Below are 19,832 nucleotides of genomic sequence, written 5' to 3'. Positions count from 1 at the left end.
TTTTCACTTCTTTTCCCAGTATGTGTTGCCCCGATTGTTGAAGTTCAGTAGGGCGTCTCTCAACTATATGATCAGCACGCTGTCCACTACAGGTGAGTCTCATACCATACAAATGTATCACATGTGTCTATATACATGATAGAATTGACATATACATTTGTACACTAGGTAGTCAATAATTTACCTGTGTTGCATTGCATCGATTATAAAACAAATTATCTCTGTACAAATGTATTGACACATTGTTAAACTTTTACATATGTTTAGATGGGCAGTCGAGGGGACAGATTGGTGCCCTGGTGATGTGTATCCGGAGAGCCCGAGCCCTGGGGCTTCTCAACTCCCCCAGAACGCCTTCTACAGGAAGGGGAGATAATCCAGAGATGTGGTACGGCCTGGTTAGTGCTGATGTCCTGAAATATGCTCTCACGTGTGGTGATGAACAGGTTTGAATTTTACGTCTTATTTTGATATAATGGTTAAAAATATTAATTATCTTTTTGTGTTAAACCCTGTGGAAATTCTAGATTAGAATAGTTCCCCAGTGACCCATGCTGGCTGTCAGTGGTGACCAAATGGGTTGGATGGTGTAACTTATATACACTGATTGTATGCATTGTTGCTCACAATATTGCTCACGGGATTGTGTGGTCCTGACTTACCATATTATTTACAGGCAATTATCATACAGCTGGGATATTGCTGAGTGTTTTTACTGTTGACTATTATTAACATGTTTTAAGCATATGAAGTGAATAAGTGTAAATAATGTTTACACTTTTCTGTTACATTATTTCTGTCTAAGCAGTAAATATTCGGGAAAAGGTAAAGCATGAAAATGTTCTATAAATAACTGAGCGTGGAAAAATGATGCATAAATGATTTCCTGCTGTGTGTTGACAGAACAGAACTTGCATGTATTTAGTAATCCTATACATATATGGATAGCATTCTATGTGATTCATGATTATTATTGAAAACATTACTGCGTTTCCTTTGTGAAGGTTCGATTGGATGCCTTTGCCTTGTTGTGTGAAAACCTGAAGACTACAGAGCCAATCACTGAGTTGGAATTGTCTTTGCTGCGATACTTCCTGCCTCTCAACCTTAACAACCAATCACCAGCCTTTAGGCAGTATCTGCTAGCTTATCTGCACAAGGTCAGTAAGGTCAAGGATGTAAGATTGTGATAGAATAAAAAAACATTATATCTAAAAATAAAAATAAGGATAAATGAAAAACTGCATGCCTACTGTCAGAAAATCTTTTCCAGGTTGTTCAGTGATCTCTCATACCAACTCTGTGAGGAAAGAGAGTTATGTGTTTCATTATAATGGGGAAGTTTGTATTTGACATTTGGTAGATGAAGGTTGTACATGTATAAGTAAAGTGTACCATGGAATATGTTCCAGTTGTTAGGGAGACTGAAGGAGAGTGGCGCCACACTGACCCGCCTGGCTGGCCGGAACAAACAGACACCTGAGTCTCAGAAGGCCTCTGAGATACTGGAGTCTTACATGGTGAGACAACCTTATTGCTGTAAAGGGGTTGGAACTTGTCTGTGCCCTGTAACAAGAGAAGTGTGAACATTTGTATCTGAAGCTCTGATCCCCTGTGTGATCTACTGGCTATAATGTGCCCCTGGTCATAGGAGACAACAAACTAGACTGATGGTCAGATTCACATACAGAGAATTTAGGCTTGTTGTTGATTGGCTGAAAATTCACCTGATGTGACCTCCAAATCTGCCAAGCGAATCTGGAGGTGCCATCAGATCTCCATACAGATAAGTATCATATCAGAGTAAAAGATCTGATATATGTGATATTGTTAGATAGCTGACACTGTGTCGTCTGTGTTGTAGTCCTTCCTTCACTGGCTACAGTCACACCTGTTCAGGAACCTCCATCCAGGATCAGCCTTTGCAAGGCGCTTGACCAGTCTGGCTGGTCTTGTCCTCCTCATAGAGGTCTTCCCTCATAAAGGTGAGTCTGTCTGTCTGTCTATCTGTCTCTGTCTGTCCATCTGTTTGATGATAACATACCTAAAGTGTTAAGCGTGAACGGCTGTTTTTGATCTCTGATTAAATCTCTGTTTTGACATATTGGCATCAGGGAGCCAACACAAGAAGCTGCTTCTGCATGAAGAAGGAAGGAATTATAAGGAAATCAGTCATCTCAGTTTCTTGTAGTCCTCATCAGCAAACATCACATGATTATTTTTCTTCTGAACCTGTGCCCAGATGACAAGGAGCTGTTCCAGTTCACATCCCAAGTTGATGCCAGCCATATCAATACATTGATGGAATGCCTCACAGACACATTCGAGGAAAACAAGGTTGCTGCAGTTAGAGTCCTGACATTTTGCTTCAACCATGGGTTTAGTTTGCAGGTAAGTAGCATGGTTATATCTGCTGTATTTATGGTCTGGGCCCCATTCCTCAAAGCGATCATAGCGCTACGACAGTCGTAAGTCTATGTTAAAGTATGGGAGTTACGATCATCTTAACGCTACGATAACTTTGAGGAACCGGGCCCTGGTCTCAACTGTACTTCAATCGCTCAAATCGCTTCTCATTCGCTTCTATAACTACATGTAATTATGAAATCTTCACATGTTGTCACAAAGGACACATATACAGTAATCGGTAAAACATCATTAAATAGTTGGGGGATCATGGGATTTTTGTTGAAGGCAAGATATAACAACAAACCAGCCAAATCATCTTCAGCAACCCATGCTTGTCGTAAGAGGCAACTAACTGGATCACATGATCAGGCTCACTGACTAGGTTGACACATGTCATCGTATCCCTGTGATGTTGATTCATAATGTCGATTGTCTGGTCCAGACTTGATTATTTACAAACTGCCATCATACAGCTGGAATTCACATTCACTCACTCACTGACTCACTGATGGGTGTTGTACAGACCAAGTCTCAGGGGAGCCTGTTCTCTGCTGCCATGGAGCTGTCATGGAGCACCAAGCCTCATGACTGTACGACTGGGTCCCACATCTTCCAGGTCCTGCTACAACAACCAGATGTAGTACTGGTCATGAAGGCATATGTCCTTGACCTTAAAGTTTTGTCAGCACCGGAGAGTAACCAGACAACATATTGCTGTCCTGAGTTGATGTTGCTGAAGATGTTGTTGCTGTCGCTCAGGGATCAAACTGCTGTTGCCAGGACGAATTTGATTGTTGCGGCAGCCAATCGACCGATGTATCCCACGATGCATTGTATTCGCCACATTCTATCTGATGTAGATTTAAGGTAATTTTTGCTTTGGCGAAATGAAATCTTTGCAAGCTTTATCGTGTAATTTTGACAACACATTATGGTTCTGAGAGATTAAGACTTCCTTGAAGTGCTTGTAAAATCTCCAGATTTCCTTTAATCTGGTTCGAATAACAAAATTAGTGGCCACCATAACCACAAACAGACTTCCTCATGTACTTATAGTACAAATTACTTTCACAAGACAAAAAATAGACATGTAAAACTGTCCACACACACTCTGCCATTTTATAGTAAATAAATTGGATTCAAAATTCATAACCTTTGAAATTGCTAAATCCAGTTTAATTGTGTTCATATTCTCTCTCCCTTAATACAGAAATATTCCAGACAACATTCTCCCTCACTGGAGACATTTCATGGAAGAGCTGATAGAAGCTTGTCTCGAGTTGGCTGGAGTAGTCTCCCCTGTTGTACAGGACTCCTCACCAGAGGGCAATGTCCCAACTGAGGCCATCATGGGTAAGCATCTGTAATTACATGCTAGATTCTGTGTATACCTCTATAGTTTCAACATTATTTATACGTTGATACAGATCACTTGGACCCTTGTATAATGGGATGTAATAAAGAGTTGCATGGTATTCATGTAAGCTTGTTGCATGTCATGCTGGTATAGGCAAGAAGTTGCTTAATAGATGGTATTGTAGTTCAGAACTTACAACAATCATTTCTTTAAGGCAGTTGTCAGATGGACTTGCTGCTTCCTGTATCTCCCTGCACATATGACTTGTTTGGGGAGGTTGTAGAAATTGTTAAGACATTACAGCAGACCAAAGGCCTATAGTCAGCTAAAGCTGAGTTTACAGGGTTGATTGCCCCACTCAAGGCTTTTCTGATTATGGCCGATGACTTTAATCCTTTAGATTTTTTTGTTATGTTTTGTGAGTTGGACTGCACTGGAATAAACTATCTCAGTTTACATGGTCACATGGCTGCTGTACATCTATGCTGAAAGATGTATGATAACATAGCTTACAGATATGGTTTAGAATCTGCATCTGTTGAAAGGCGGACTCTCAAAATAACACGATGTCAGATATGTCTGCCATATTGTTCTGTTACAAGTTGGTCAGAACCGACACAAATGTCTGACATTCACCACACAAAATAATGTTGTAAGAAAGTGTTTTACAAAATGATCAGTCTTGAGCCATATCCATGGTGTTCAAGTCAATGCTGATGATGAGATCTGTTTGTTTATAGGTCCTGGTCTGAATGTTGATGCTGTTACGCAGTCAGAAGAGGAGAAGAAGCTGCTGCTGGAGACTGCGGAGAGTGAGAAGATGGTGACGTTGATGCCAGAGTATCTGGTGGTGTGTTGCTGGCGTAGCATCAAGGAGGTCTCTCTCATCCTGGGGCAGATCTGTCTCCAGGCAACAGTCGGCAACACTGGTCTCATCAGCCCTCAGCAGGTAGAGAATATACACAGTTGTTGTTGAGATTAGTCACTTGACAACAGTTGGCGACACTGGTCTCATCAGCCCTCAGCAGGTAGAGAATATACACAGTTGTTGTTGAGATCAGTCACTTGACAACTGTTGAAGACACTTGTCTCCTTAACTCTCAGCAGGTTTCAAATATAAACAATTGATATTTGGGAGAGATCAGTCACTTGACAACTGTTGAAGACACTTGTCTCCTTAACTCTCAGCAGGTTTCAAATATAAACAATTGATATTTGGGAGAGATCAGTCACTTGACAACTGTTGAAGACACTTGTCTCCTTAACTCTCAGCAGGTTTCAAATATAAACAATTGATATTTGGGAGAGATCAGTCACTTGACAACTGTTGAAGACACTTGTCTCCTTAACTCTCAGCAGGTTTCAAATATAAACAATTGATATTTGGGAGAGATCAGTCACTTGACAACTGTTGAAGACACTTGTCTCCTTAACTCTCAGCAGGTTTCAAATATAAACAATTGATATTTGGGAGAGATCAGTCACTTGACAACTGTTGAAGACACTTGTCTCCTTAACTCTCAGCAGGTTTCAAATATAAACAATTGATATTTGGGAGAGATCAGTCACTTGACAACTGTTGAAGACACTTGTCTCCTTAACTCTCAGCAGGTTTCAAATATAAACAATTGATATTTGGGAGAGATCAGTCACTTGACAACTGTTGAAGACACTTGTCTCCTTAACTCTCAGCAGGTTTCAAATATAAACAATTGATATTTGGGAGAGATCAGTCACTTGACAACTGTTGAAGACACTTGTCTCCTTAACTCTCAGCAGGTTTCAAATATAAACAATTGATATTTGGGAGAGATCAGTCACTTGACAACTGTTGAAGACACTTGTCTCCTTAACTCTCAGCAGGTTTCAAATATAAACAATTGATATTTGGGAGAGATCAGTCACTTGACAACTGTTGAAGACACTTGTCTCCTTTAACTCTCAGCAGGTTTCAAATATAAACAATTGATATTTGGGAGAGATCAGTCCACTTGACAACTGTTGAAGACACTTGTCTCCTTAACTCTCAGCAGGTTTCAAATATAAACAATTGATATTTGGGAGAGATCAGTCACTTGACAACTGTTAGAAGACACTTGTCTCCTTAACTCTCAGCAGGTTTCAAATATAAACAATTGATATTTGGGAGAGATCAGTCACTTGACAACTGTTGAAGACACTTGTCTCCTTAACTCTCAGCAGGTTTCAAATATAAACAATTGATATTTGGGAGAGATCAGTCACTTGACAACTGTTGAGACACTTGTCTCCTTAACTCTCAGCAGGTTTCAAATATAAACAATTGATATTTGGGAGAGATCAGTCATCTCCTTAACTCTCAGCAGGTTTTAAATATAAACAATTGATATTTGGGAGAGATCAGTCACTTGACAACTGTTGAAGACACTTGTCTCCTTAACTCTCAGCAGGTTTCAAATATAAACAATTGATATTTGGGAGAGATCAGTCACTTGACAACTGTTGAGGAAGCTAGTCTCATTACCTCTTAGCAGTTGTCCAAAACACAAGCGTTGTTAGTAGTATATCTAATGCTAGCCATGTTTAGACACACTGGCCTCATCTGCTGTCAGTGCTATCAAATACACAATTGTTATCTTTTGGAGATCTGAAACATCAGACAATGGTCCAAGCCTGAAAATGTCATGTTTATTAATTTATCGTTTTCTACAGTTTCAACATTCATGACCAGTTGCACACATAGTTAATTTGTCCAAATGTTACTGTGACAACTCGTATAACCTGTGTTTGCTGCCTTAAACAATGATCTGAAGGCCTGACCTTTCATCTGACCAATCACGGCCTCAGTTATGAGATCAGAAGAGTGCCAGTTGGAATGTGTTTTCTTATCAGGCAACCTTCAAACGGTTAACATGAGGTATTTTGAAGAACAGTTACAGACTGATACAGTCAAAGTCATCATCTGTCTCTTACTTCATTGGGAGCAAAACTGGAATGGACGAGACTTTGCCATGGCGTGACTGTCATCCTGTCAAGGCCATCCTATGTAAGTAACATGTCATGTTGATGAGATTGCCCTGTGTTACAGGTCCTGGATCTGGGTAGCTACTTCACCACCCAACTGTTGGAGTCGAAACACAGGGGAGCTTTCGAGTTGGCCTATGCAGGATTTGTCAAGATGTGTGAAATGTTGTGGAGGTTCGTACATCATTGCCATTGTGCTATGACCTCAGGAATACTGGGTCAGAAAAAGTTCCTAGAAACCTATGTTGGTTGTAAGCATTGAAAAAATGGAAGGAGTGTTCAGGCTTGTGATTGCCATAAACATGTGCCTCACATTATCCATCACTTGATTGTCTAGTTCTGACGCTATTATTTAGGGGAAGTCATCACATAGCTGGAGTGTCGCTAATCCAATCTATTATAGAATAAATGTTGTTCTGGGTGCCGATAGTGCTATGACAGTCGTAAATATATTACTGACTGACTGAGTTTGGTTTTACGCCGCTTTTAGCAATATTCCAGCGACATCACGGCAGGGGACACCAGAAATGGGCTTAACACATTGTACCCATGTGGGTCTTCGGCGTGACGAGCCAATGCTTTAACCACTAGGCTAAACACACACCCCCGTAAATATATTAAGGTGTGGGAGTTACGATCACCTTAGTGCTAAGATCCTTTTGTACAATGGCATCTTTGGTCCTTCCACAGAGTCATCATACAAATTAACAGTACTTCACATTGGGATGATGTGATTCTTGAATGCAGTGTATTTTGTAAATGACATTACTCTGAATGACTCTGTGTTTATCCAGATATGGGAAGATATGGACATGGATAAACTGAGTTACACCATGTAAAGTATCACAACACCCAAACTGAACATTAACACATGATATTTTCAACACTGCTATTACCTGCAGACATGACCCTGTATGTGTTCTATGCTTCTCATGCTGTGAGATTGCTACAGAACATTCAGCCTTACTAACTCTGCGTGCATATTGTATCCAGCACTTCATTATTTAACAGGTTAAAGCCTTTGCTCGTTGCAAAGACCTGGGTTCGATTCCCCACATGGGTACAATGTGTGAAGCCCATTTCTGGTGTTCGCTGCTGTGATATTGCTGGAATATTGCTCAAAGCAGCATAAAACTAAACTCACTCACTCGGTCATTATTTAACTTTGTTTTATAAACTTGGTTTACAGCCATATAAGTACATGCAGCCACACATGAGCATGCATGTATGAATTCAATAATCTTTATCTCAGTTTCACTTCACCTCACCTTGAACAAATAGAAAATTGCTTTGTACTGAAAAGTTACATTAATTTGTTGTCACACTTTCTTCGATGTTTTATGTCTTTGTGTTCACTCCAGACATGCAAGTGTCGACCTTCACAGCCTGCCGAAGAGATGGTTGGAGGAGGTCATGTGCGACATCATCAGTGACGACCCCAATTCCCGGCTGTGTGCAACTCGGCGCAGTGCAGGGGTGCCGTTCTATGTACAGGTCAGGGGGAGCTACTCTGTCAGTCAGCAATACATGTACATATCATTTGCATACTGAATCGGATCATGATGCCAAGTTTCTCAGAGATTTTATCTGATCTATTCAACTTTTCTTCATAAGATCGACGAATTCCTTTGTGTAAATTCCTGTAGCTATCAACTGTTTGTGTGCTGTGCCAATGTGTAACATGTTGCATAAACTCATGACAGCAATTCGTGACATGGCAACTTTTCATGCTTCTTTCACGCTTTATTCACTGGTTTCATGTATGGGACTTCAATATTAGCTTCCATATGATTTCTGCATTCATTTAGTTCAGTAACATACATGTGCAAATTAAAATGGCTAGATTGGGTAATTACACACAGTGTTGTTATACTGTTGAGTTATACCATTGCAGGACACACATTTCCACAGAAATATTTGTGACATCCTTTTGTTACAGGCCCTCGTGACGACTGAGCCAACGTCGACAGGTAGAGCGTGTTTCAAGTCAGCCATGACACGTCTGCTGATGCTTGCTCTCACACAAAGCAATAGGACACAGATGAACAATTCTCAGGTACCACATCTGATTTCCCTGGCCATACTTACATAAACATGAACTCCTTTATGTGACATTCATGTGACCTTAGACTTTGTTGTGGGCGAAATAGTAAGTAAAAACTGAAGAAGTAAGATGAAAAAAATATATCTATCTGAAATTAGGTCTTTCATGTTTTTGCTTTAGCTGGATATTTCTCTTATCCAAATGTTTACAAAATAATCGGTTTATTTTGTGATTATGGTTTAGAATTATTCTAGGAACTACTGTATCTGGAAATAGATGCGTTTGTCTGTTTCAGGTTCACTCACTAAACATCCTGCGTGCATTGTTTCGGGACACACGGCTCGGGGAGGATGTTGTTCCCTACATAGCAGACGGACTCAAGGCAGCCATCTTAGGATTCAAGTCACAAGTTTGGGCGGTAAATCTTTATGTCTAAAAATTTGAAACATGCATTCCTAATTTCAGAGATTAAATGCTGGATGTGAATTGTGAATGTTTCCAGCTCATGGTTTATGCCAGGTTTATAATGTACTTTTCAACATTGACTTCTTGCTGATAGTATTCACTGATGTATAACGGATCAGCTAGAAATGATGTCAATATATTTGTTGTAGGTTCGTAACTCATCCACCCTGCTACTGAGTGCTCTGATGACGAGGATATTTGGTGTGAAGAGAAGCAAGGATGAGAATGCCATTTCCAAGAAGAACTGGTATGGACAGCAGGATGTAGCCAGACATTATTTATGTTGCATCATGTCAGGGATAATATGAATTTTGTGAAAACAAATGCCTGATGTTTGAGAGTGGTTAACAGGTCCCATAGTCCTCGTTGTTGTTTCAATAAATAACTGAAATGATGGTGAAAAGGGAGGTAATCTACCTTTGATGAAAAGAACGCATCTCTCACATAAATTGAAGGCATTTACAATCAGTAGAATTCATTGCCACATCATTTGATATACAATCCACACTGCCACTGAAGGTCAAATTATTGGGAACTGTTTAAATTAAAAGTGTTTACATTAAATGTGTTACATTACCTCCAGCCACTACAATATACTCCAAGAGGTGTTGGTCAATATTGTGTGAAGTTGAGCATCCAGTAGTGACAGTGTGTTAGCAGGATGGTCATTGATTCGGGTTTGAAGAAGGTCAGAGTGGGTAAGAGACAAATGTAACAAGCCAGAGGTATGTAGTTGAAAAAACAGCAGCTGTTGGACTTGTTTAGTTCCTATGGGGAGATAAACACTGGCGGATCTCTGTGATCTTGCAGCGGTGTGCCATGGTAGAATCTCATGCAGGTAGTTGGGGCATATAGGTATAACTGCATAAGTGAATCATACACAGACAGGAATAATTCTGTAGCTGTTTGGCAACTGGGGCAAGAGAGATCCTGATTGCATTGCAATAAAGTATGACATGTTTTATTGACCATTAAGTGCTGAGTTCTTCTTTCAGTCAGACAGGACGTGCTTTCTTCCATCGATACCCTTCTCTGTATCAGTTCCTGTTGTCAGAGCTTGATGAGGCTACACAGGACATAGAGTATGTGTCTCTCCAATATACACAGCATAACTTCACCACCCATCGAGTTCGAATAATAAGACAATGTCAGCCTGTTTATATAATTAATTTGTGATGACCTCAGTTGGACTTTCCTTTATTTGTTTAGCAGAAAAACATACAACTGTTTACTTAGTTTAAACTAAAATTATCTCACAATAAATTGAGATAGTTATCACTTAAGATAATTGTAAATTCTGAGAGACTGTTGGATGTGATCACTGTTGAGACTCTTGTATTCTCTCAGCTGTAGGGAGAGACTACACCTACACCCCAGCCTCTACCCGGTGCTCATGGTGTTGGGACGACTCTTCCCGTCCTCACTAGAGGGCGCTGACACACATCTCAACTTGGCTGCATTCATTCCGTTTGTGTTGAAGTAAGTGTTGTGTGCCTCAAGCTCAGAGACCCTTTCCAGAAATCAACCTTAACTTGATTTTAACCTCCTCCTCATCATGTTTTATGAAACAGGTGTAACTATATTCAACAACAGTTGATACTGCTTTGTAAACCCCAACCCCCACTCCACCATAATCAAATGAAAACATGCAACATAACACCTGAAACTACTGTTGACTTATTTTATATATTTTTTTTACTATATCAAGTGATATAATATTAATTAAGTAGTTTCACTTTGTTCAGATTGTCCAGATTCTATTAAAGATATGACCAGTCATTATGTGTCATGATTATTGCTAGAAAGTCAGATATTTACAGATTTTGTTGTCCAATTTTGGGTCCTGAGCTGAATGTTGGCTACAAGGGACTATAATGTTTAGACAGATGTATGTATGTTCTTCTAGAGATATTAAAGAAAACTTGAATCAATATGGTGAGGCACTAAGCTGGTAGAGGGGTTGTACATCATGTGAAATATTTCAGATGTGCCTCAAGTCCAGTGTTCAAGACAAGATTGATGGCTGCCCGAGCTCTACAACCTTTGGCTATAAAGGATCAGATGACCTCCCTACTCTTGCAGCTGGTTGCTAGGTTACCACAGGAAACAGCCAATGACATGAGGCAAAGCCACATACATGGCGTTCTCCTTCAGGTATAGTAAAATCACATAATTATCTTTGAGAACAGTTTCTGTTTCTTTACAGTAAACTAGGGTTATCACCAACTCAAAGGGATCACTACTTTGTTTGTTATAGGCGTTGTTCATAATACACATTTCAACTGACATAAAGAGCCAAGTGGTTGCGACCCCCAAAACAATTCAGTAAATCTATGAGTTGATTGTAAGCATCTAAGTTATAAACATAGTTTATTGTATGTGATACCATTTGAGTTACATAGAACACTTTCGGTGCACTTAGAATTGATCTTCAGTAACCTATGCTTGTCGTGTGAGGCGAATGACAGGATCGGGTGGTCAGGCTTACTAACTTGTTTATCATCGTATCCCAATTAAGTAGGTTGATGATCGTGCTGTTGATCACTGGATTGTCTGGTCCAGACTTGATTATTTACAGACTGCGGCCATATGGCTGGAATATTGCTAAACTCACTCACACACTTAAGCACGACAATTCACTGCGCAGACTTGCTTCCTTTATGTATTTGAGAAACTTGGGTTTGAATCCCAGATTTGTCCTGATTATGTTGCTAGGTTTCTGACTCCTGCTTATTGGATCCACTGACAGCTTTAATGTCTGTGGTATGTCCATGTTAAACAACTTTTCTGTCCGCTACAGATGGAGCACCTGTTGGTTCTGGTCCCGAACATGAACACCGCAGCCAGGGAGGAGATTATGGTAGCCATGCTGCCGCTGGTTGGATGTTTCATGGCTGACTACCAGGTAAGCAGCACACTAACTTTGTTGGTAACACACTAACTTCAGGGTAAGCACCACTCTAATCTCAAAGGTAAACTCACTAACACCACTCTAATCTCAGGTGTGGAGTCAATTTTTTCAAATGAATGAATACTAACTCTGAAAATCCATCAAAGATGGAGACATGGGGAAAATGAAATTAATTCTTAACATTCTTATCTTACCTGACTGAATATGAATCTTGCAGCTTTAAAATGTTGCTGATGTTGTTGCAGGTCTAACAACTGTGTCGTCACCAGGAAGGTTGCACTAGAGATTTGTGACCACCTTCTGGATACTGGCCAAAACATGGATGAAGTAAAGCACAACACAGATAAACTCCTGCACCTAGTTCAGTTGGTATTAAAACAGGAACTATTAGAGAAATGTCAGTATTCTAGTCATACCCCTGCTCTTTCAGAATTCACCTCAACTTTTGCTCACCTGTGTCTGAAACATTGCCATGAAATGGACAGTCTGACATGGCAGACAACCAACAGTAACATGGAGTGTAATGTGATAGCATGTAGTCAAGGTCAAGGCCAGGGAGGTGAAGGTCAGATATGTCAAGATGTCAAAGGTCAAGGACAGTCCAAAGTGGATGCATATGCAGGATTATGTTGTGAAGAGAATGTGATTATCAGTCTTCTTGGATCTGACATGTATGAGGTTAGACTATCAGTGCTGAGGCCATTGTGCAGGAGTTTCAGCCAACTGTCCGGCTGGAGGGGTATACTCAGCGATGGGGAGAGGGAAGGAGAACATGTAGGGATGACAGCAGACATTGTAGAGAGACTCGGAAGGTCAGATCCAGTGTACAGGAAGTTGCTGGACATGGCATTGGTGTCCGAGTGGCATCATGAGTGTCTAGCGATGGTAAGTGTTGGACCAAGAGGGTCTTGCAGAATGTATTCAAAAGGCACAGATAATCTGTAATTCTAAGGGTCAAGTAGATTATTTTTGATATAACTCAGTGACACTTTAAGGGAGAAAATATAGACATACAGTGGAAGCTGTCTAAACCGGCACTCGTCGGGACTGAAGAAATAATTCGGTTTGGACAGCGGGTCGGATTGTAGAGCTGACACGGTTATCTCCGACTAGAAGTGGACCAGTTTTGTCACTCGCATAAACAATGCTGTATCACAATAAAACATGTCAACTCACTAGTTACATGTACAACTATACCCATGCTGAACTAATATTAAATTGTCTTTATCGGCAACCATGTAATCAATGCAGGATTAATTGATGAGAATACACATCCGGTTGACTCCTTGCCATATGCCGGATTAGACAGCGCTGATTACTGTATAAACACATATTCGGTTAGCTTATTTCATGCCGAGATCCAGAATTGACAGCTACCGGATTGCAGAGCTTTTAAATGATGATAAATGTACTAGCCACGGACGGGACTTGGATTTTATGCCGGTTTTGACAACTTGCCGAAATTGGACAGCTACCGGTTTTGACAGCTTCCACTGTATATGAAATATCAACCCTACAGATAAGTTTCTCACAGAGCAGTGTCTAGTTCGGATGACGCCAGTTATCAGTGTGTTGTGTCATGAGCAATTGTTGGAAGTCATGTCTTACTGTTGGTAATAGTGAAGGATTGTGACATATTACAGCTTCAACCGACCAATCAGATTTGAATATTTGAAAGTGATGACATGCTTCCTTTAGTGGTAATATTACTGATTACATGTAACCTTGGTGATAAGGTGTCGTCATCACACCCAGAATTCCATGTCATGCCAATCATATATCAATCTCTGGCTTTTAGTTTATTAATAACTAGTAGCCATGATACATTTTCACACTAGCATAAAACAACATTCTTTTGTATTTTATTGTTGTGTGGAAATAACATGCAGTGAGTTTGAACCATAAGAGACTATGAAACATAGTGATTCTTTATCATTTAAGATTTCTGTTTGAAATCAGCTGTTTTACAACTGTAAGAAATATGTCAGTTAAATGAACGAATATTTCAGTGATTGATACCCGACACAGCTTCATGTCTGTTGCATATGGAAATTTTATCTCTTTGTGCCCAGGTGTACGAAGTTTTGTACGTCACTTCATCAATCCACACTACTGTCCAGACAACTGATGTCAAGGTAAAGAGTCCATCGTTACAACTGTTTTTAATCGCACCAGACACTTAACTTAGTCAGATCTGCCACATGAGCGAGTTGGATATAAGCTGAGTTTCATATCAGTTTAGGGGTGGTGGGGTAGCCTAATTGTTAAAGCGTCCACTCGTCATGCCGAAGATCTGGGTACGATGCCCCACATGGGTGCAATTTGTGAAGCCCATTTCTGGTGTCCTCCAACGTGATTTTGCTAGAATATTGGTCAAAAGTAGGGTGATTCCATGAACTGTCATGTTGACCTGTCATGAGATATTATTGGTAGAGTAAAGTATTCGACTTTAGGATAAATAAAGGTTATCATGTGAATTAAAATGACATCACTTCATATCATAAAATTATGAGGTATAGATAGTGTTACATATATATCTTTTAGTTATATTTTATGTGGAATATTTTATGGGTACATGTGGCAACATTACACACACACACACACACACACACACACGCACGCGCGCACGCACACACACACGATCATTATTCTTTGTTTAGTTATTCAAACTGGTATACAATTCATTCATGCATAAGAAAAACAACTTGTTGTTTTTGTAAGCTATTAAAGAAATTTGCTTGTCTGTTTTAGACCTTTAAGCTGATAGTGGAAAAGATGAAGCTGGAAGCAAGGTAATATGCTTTTCAGTCATTCATGTAACTGTCTTGTATCCATGGAGACATTATTAAGACATGGATTGATGAGGCATGGATATGTATGTTTATTTTGTCTTACATGTAAACTTTACTATTTTTATCACTCAGTTATGTACGACTGGTAAAATATACCCTGCTGGCATTATATATTTGCTGTACTGTGTAATCTCCACAGTCTTTAATAGTAATGTGTAATGTATGTTCACTATGACTTTGGATAAATGTGATGCAGAGGGTCTAAATATTAACAACTGGTCTGGAAATGTTTATGTGATGCCTACGACTTGTTATATATAACACCATTATTTTTATCCCCACCAAAATACATATTAAACTTCATTCCCGGTTTTTAGAGTGGAAGTGAAGGCGGCCATGTTGGAGTTCTCTGGTGTCTTTGTACCAACAGTTTACAACCTTGTGGCCCAGGTGGGAACTATCTGTTTACTTATCGAAAACAACATGTAAGGTGAGGTGAGGTGAAATGGGGTTTAACGTCGTGCTTAAGAATATTTCGCTCATATGATGACGTGCATATGCGTGTGTATGTGTATGTGCGGCTGCTTGTACTAGCCCAGACTGAAGCTGGTTTTATAGTGCTAGCCCACTGAGATACCATGCCGCAGTGAAGCATGAATACCCCACTCAGACACATTATACTGACTCCGAGCCGACCAGTCCTTGTTGTACCCATTAATGCCAAGGGCCAGGCAGGGAGCAACAAGTACCATATTTTAACGTCTTTTGGTATGATGCGGTCGGGGATCAAACCCGCGACCTTCCGCTCTCCGGGCGGACGCTCTAACGACGAAAACAACATGTAACACATGATATATTTGGGATTACACTTTCTCATGCAGCAGCTTCTGTTGTTGGTCTGATGATGGGTGTGCTCAGTGACTTTGGGGAATTTTATGTGAATTTGACTAACTTACTCTTGTGTTTTATTACTCTGTGAATTAAAACAGCATATTCCAACTGTATTACCATCCTAGAAAGTCCTAATACTGTCTTGAGAGCTCCCTGAATGTTTGTTGACAATGAATGTGTCATTGCAGTCCAAGGCTGCTGATGTTGCTGCAGTCATGGAAGATTGGTGCAGAGTGTTCCAGGAGTGCAGTCAGACAGGACAGAGTGCCGACCTCCAGCTCTGCTGTGCATCTGTGCTACAGCAGTACGTTGTCCTCCTGCTGCTGGATCCTCAACATCTCCTGTGTAAGTAACATGTCCTGGGATGAGATTGAAGTGTGTTTGTTTGTTGTTTACGCCGCACTCCGCAATATTCCAGCTATATGGCGGTGGTCTGTAAATAACTGAGTCTGGACCAGACAATCCAGTGATCAACAGCATGAGCATCGATCTATGCAATTGGGGTTGATGAGATTCCAACCAGAAACCTTCTGATCTGAGAAGGTCAACATGATTAAAGAGGTTAACCCTGTCATGAAGCCGACAAGGTAAGGATGTCGTCTGCTGGATGACTCAACATCCTGCTACATGTTCCCCTGTCAGCAGAAGGCATGTCCAGAGTTGGTTACTATGTACTCCTTCTTATGTTACTCAAACTTGATATGACTCCGCTCCATGTTTGACACCAGATAATTTCCATGTCCAATGATGGGATTCAAGCCACTGATCCTCTGATCCAGGGCTGGATGTGAGTTTAGTTTTACGCCGCACTCAGCAATATTCCAGCTATATGGCGGCAGTCTGTAAATAATCGAGTCTGGACCCGACAATCCAGTGATCAACAGCATGAGCTGCGCTATTGGGAACCGATGACAGGTGTCAACCAAGCCAGCGAGCCTGACCACCCGATCCCGTTAGTCGCCTCTTATGACAATCATAGGTTACTGAAGACCAATATTCTAACCCGGACCTTCACAGGTCCCAGGGCTGGATGTGTTGTCCAAATGATCAAAGAGGTTAAGCTGACAATGTTAGGATGTCTCCACACCCTACTACAGTTAGGGTGTAGGCATGGAAGGAATGATGCGCCAACAACCTTCAAGCCAGCAGATTAACATGTGTAAACATATACAAACGTTCACATATTAATTCAATAGGATTAATGGTAAAGTTGTAGGTACGTCGTTCTTGTCCCCAGGTCAGCTTACATTTGACATGTGGGAGGTAGCCATTGACCTTCTACAAGAGGATGACCTGGATGTAAAGGAAACAGCAGCCTTGGTCCTCCCAGCCCTCGACAGCACACAGGCTTATGGTAGGGCTCATCTCCGTCTCAAATCAACATGGTCAAAGGGGGTTACACAAGGCCATCTTAACAGCATCAGAGGCCCCCTGGGGATCCCTGCCTTCACAACCACTTGCAAGAACAATATGTGCTAAATATTCATTTTCCAGAAATAAATATTAATATTTTAGTCAATTTGTATAGTACTTATTTACAGCAAGTCAAAAACATATCACTTAGCATGGAGCTCCATGGAGTTCAAAGGCATCTGGACAAATGTCCAATGTCTCCATATGTTAAGATGGCCCTGGGGATGAGATTGTCCAGTTTGGCTCATCACTATTATGAATTGGTTTGAATTTCCACATAGGTGAGTGAGTCATGTTACTGGTGTTCAGCCCTGATTTTCTGAAATGTCGGCAAAGCAGCATTAAAACCTTCATAATCTTATGGTGTTAAAGGGAGATAACATGTCATGACATCCATTGGAAATGCAAACTCATATTCTGGCTCGGCTTCACTCCTGAATACTAATTGCCAACTTAGTAGGATTTAATGACCAGATAAGACCCTCGTTTTGAGAGCATCAATGTACCATTATATCTACTAAATATTCAGACGACCTTCAGCCAACCTTGGTATTGGAGAGGCTGATGGCCCTATTGAGTGACCACCATGGTGCCGGGATGTTGTTGGGTGCGTAACGGCATTGACAAGATGGATCACAGAAAGCAGGGAGGAAGAACAGGTGATGAAACAGACAATTTGTTTTTGCCGGAATGATAAACTACAGCCACAATATGATGTGTTAATGTGGAAAATTGATTAACTGGATTCATCTTCTTCTTAAACATAGGAATATAAAGCTGATTTTTGTGTCAGGAACTATAATAATAATAGTCCATTTATATTGCGCATTTATCCATGCACATTGCATGCTCAGAGGGTTGACATTACCCCTGGTCAATGAGTACAGAACACTCCCTGTGGAGAATACAACCGGTCACCTGTCAGGGTTCAAATTCAGACTACCATCATAATACTATCATACCAGGTACCCACTCACTGCTGGGTGGACAGAGGCAAGTTTGAACAAACTCACTTGCCTGGGGTGAGACCACATGTATCACATATGCTTCGTTGTGGGGCAGGACTGAAGCCCTTGAAACTCTCAGGAGTCAAGCTGCCGAACACGGTCACCCATCCGAGGACTGTCCGCGACCACCGTTGCTTAACTTCAACTGATTGTGACCAGAGCTCTACACACAGGACCACACACAGCCACGTTACTGTTAAACATTCACAGCTTTGATAATGTCTCTTGTAGAATGATCATGCATACTACTCAACAGAAATTAAAGAGCAAGATTATCTGTCCTAACATGTTCTTTAGTTTCATTGAGTAGTGTACAATCTATTTTTCAATTCCCCACATGGTTACAATGTGTGAAACCCATTTCTGGTGTACCCCGCCGTGATGTTGCTAGAATATTGCTAAAAGCGGCATAAAACCATATTCACTCAGTCACTATTTTTCAAAGTAATCTCTTTCATTTGATTACTTCCATGCTTCCTTCATGGAATGTTACCGTTCTCTCTGAAGGTCAGTGACAATTATTATTTTGATCAATTCATTTAAAAATTATATATTTCATTTGATTTTATGTATTCTTAAAACGTGGGTGAGGTATCTGATTTTTGTTTTTCCAATATGTTCAGAATGAGGGTGTCCGTCTGTTTGACAAAGGAGAGATGAATTCATACAGAGAAGACATCTTGTTGGTGGACCTGTGTTGTAGCCACCTCCACCATCTGCTCTCAAGGGAGACAACTCGTGATTACACACAGGAGTTGTTGCCGATCCTTTCAGCTGCCTTACAGAATCAGATCAAACAGATTTCATCATTGAAGCAAGTGGACAGGAAGACATTATTTGTGGAGACAGGGGATTATCAAAACCAGTATGAGACTGTGTATAGATCAGCTGCACTGCTGAGATGTGCTGGGAAACTTGCTGAGTGTGACCCATTACAACCACTTTGTGATCAACTACATTCCTTAATTCAAGATAAATTTGAAAAAGACTATCAGAATTATAGACTCAGCCAGTTGTGTAATGCATAGGACACGAGTTAGATGGGTGGGTGATAGGGAGAGGATCTGTTATTTATTCTTTTATAGAAAGACAAAAGAAAGGTTATGTCATCATGGTATTTTAAATGTTTTAGACTTGCCTTGTACATCTAGATTATGGAGCAAATGTGTTTGGATAAGCTTCGGAATACTTGCAGTGATGTCATCTGTCACAATTTAAAATGGATGTTTCTTCTGTTTTTCATCTTGTAAAAAAAACTAGAGGAATAAAATGCTATAGGTGTGACTAAATGTGTTGTATGTATATTTTGTGATTATATGTAGTGACACAAAGAGCATGAACTCAGGTAGACACAGGTAAATGCATGAACAGCTTCAAGAATATCAAATCCCCTCCCCCTTGCCCTCTGATTATCCAACATTGTATCCCAATTGCTTAAATCGATACTCATGCTCTTGATCACTGAATTGTCTGGTCCAGACTAGATTATTTACAGACTGCCGCCATATAGCTGGAATATTGCGGAGTGCAGCATTAAGCA

At 40.5% G+C, this 19,832-nt stretch overlaps 1 protein-coding gene across 1 annotated transcript in view; it reads left to right on the top strand.

Annotated features, from left to right (window-relative positions):
- The window catches only part of LOC124255344 (thyroid adenoma-associated protein homolog), a 57,689-nt gene extending 38,113 nt beyond the window's left edge, over window positions 1-19,576 (top strand). The window contains 26 exon segments of the mRNA XM_046689240.1: window positions 20-92; window positions 268-446; window positions 1,005-1,160; window positions 1,413-1,520; window positions 1,865-1,985; window positions 2,243-2,391; window positions 2,933-3,276; window positions 3,620-3,762; window positions 4,507-4,715; window positions 6,834-6,943; window positions 8,131-8,263; window positions 8,709-8,825; window positions 9,109-9,231; window positions 9,428-9,525; window positions 10,274-10,360; window positions 10,626-10,757; window positions 11,264-11,432; window positions 12,079-12,203; window positions 12,435-13,074; window positions 14,262-14,324; window positions 14,941-14,981; window positions 15,359-15,431; window positions 16,061-16,217; window positions 17,110-17,226; window positions 17,815-17,944; window positions 18,916-19,576. Of these exon segments, the coding sequence (XP_046545196.1) occupies window positions 20-92; window positions 268-446; window positions 1,005-1,160; window positions 1,413-1,520; window positions 1,865-1,985; window positions 2,243-2,391; window positions 2,933-3,276; window positions 3,620-3,762; window positions 4,507-4,715; window positions 6,834-6,943; window positions 8,131-8,263; window positions 8,709-8,825; window positions 9,109-9,231; window positions 9,428-9,525; window positions 10,274-10,360; window positions 10,626-10,757; window positions 11,264-11,432; window positions 12,079-12,203; window positions 12,435-13,074; window positions 14,262-14,324; window positions 14,941-14,981; window positions 15,359-15,431; window positions 16,061-16,217; window positions 17,110-17,226; window positions 17,815-17,900 (3,753 nt within the window). The 3' untranslated portion in view covers window positions 17,901-17,944; window positions 18,916-19,576.
- The last annotated feature ends 256 nt before the right edge of the window (window positions 19,577-19,832 follow it).

This window comes from Haliotis rubra, unplaced genomic scaffold, assembly GCF_003918875.1.
Source record: "Haliotis rubra isolate DU_JTF1 unplaced genomic scaffold, ASM391887v1 Scf6, whole genome shotgun sequence".
Taxonomy (NCBI): domain Eukaryota; kingdom Metazoa; phylum Mollusca; class Gastropoda; order Lepetellida; family Haliotidae; genus Haliotis; species Haliotis rubra.
This window is presented reverse-complemented; position numbering and strand designations above follow the sequence as displayed.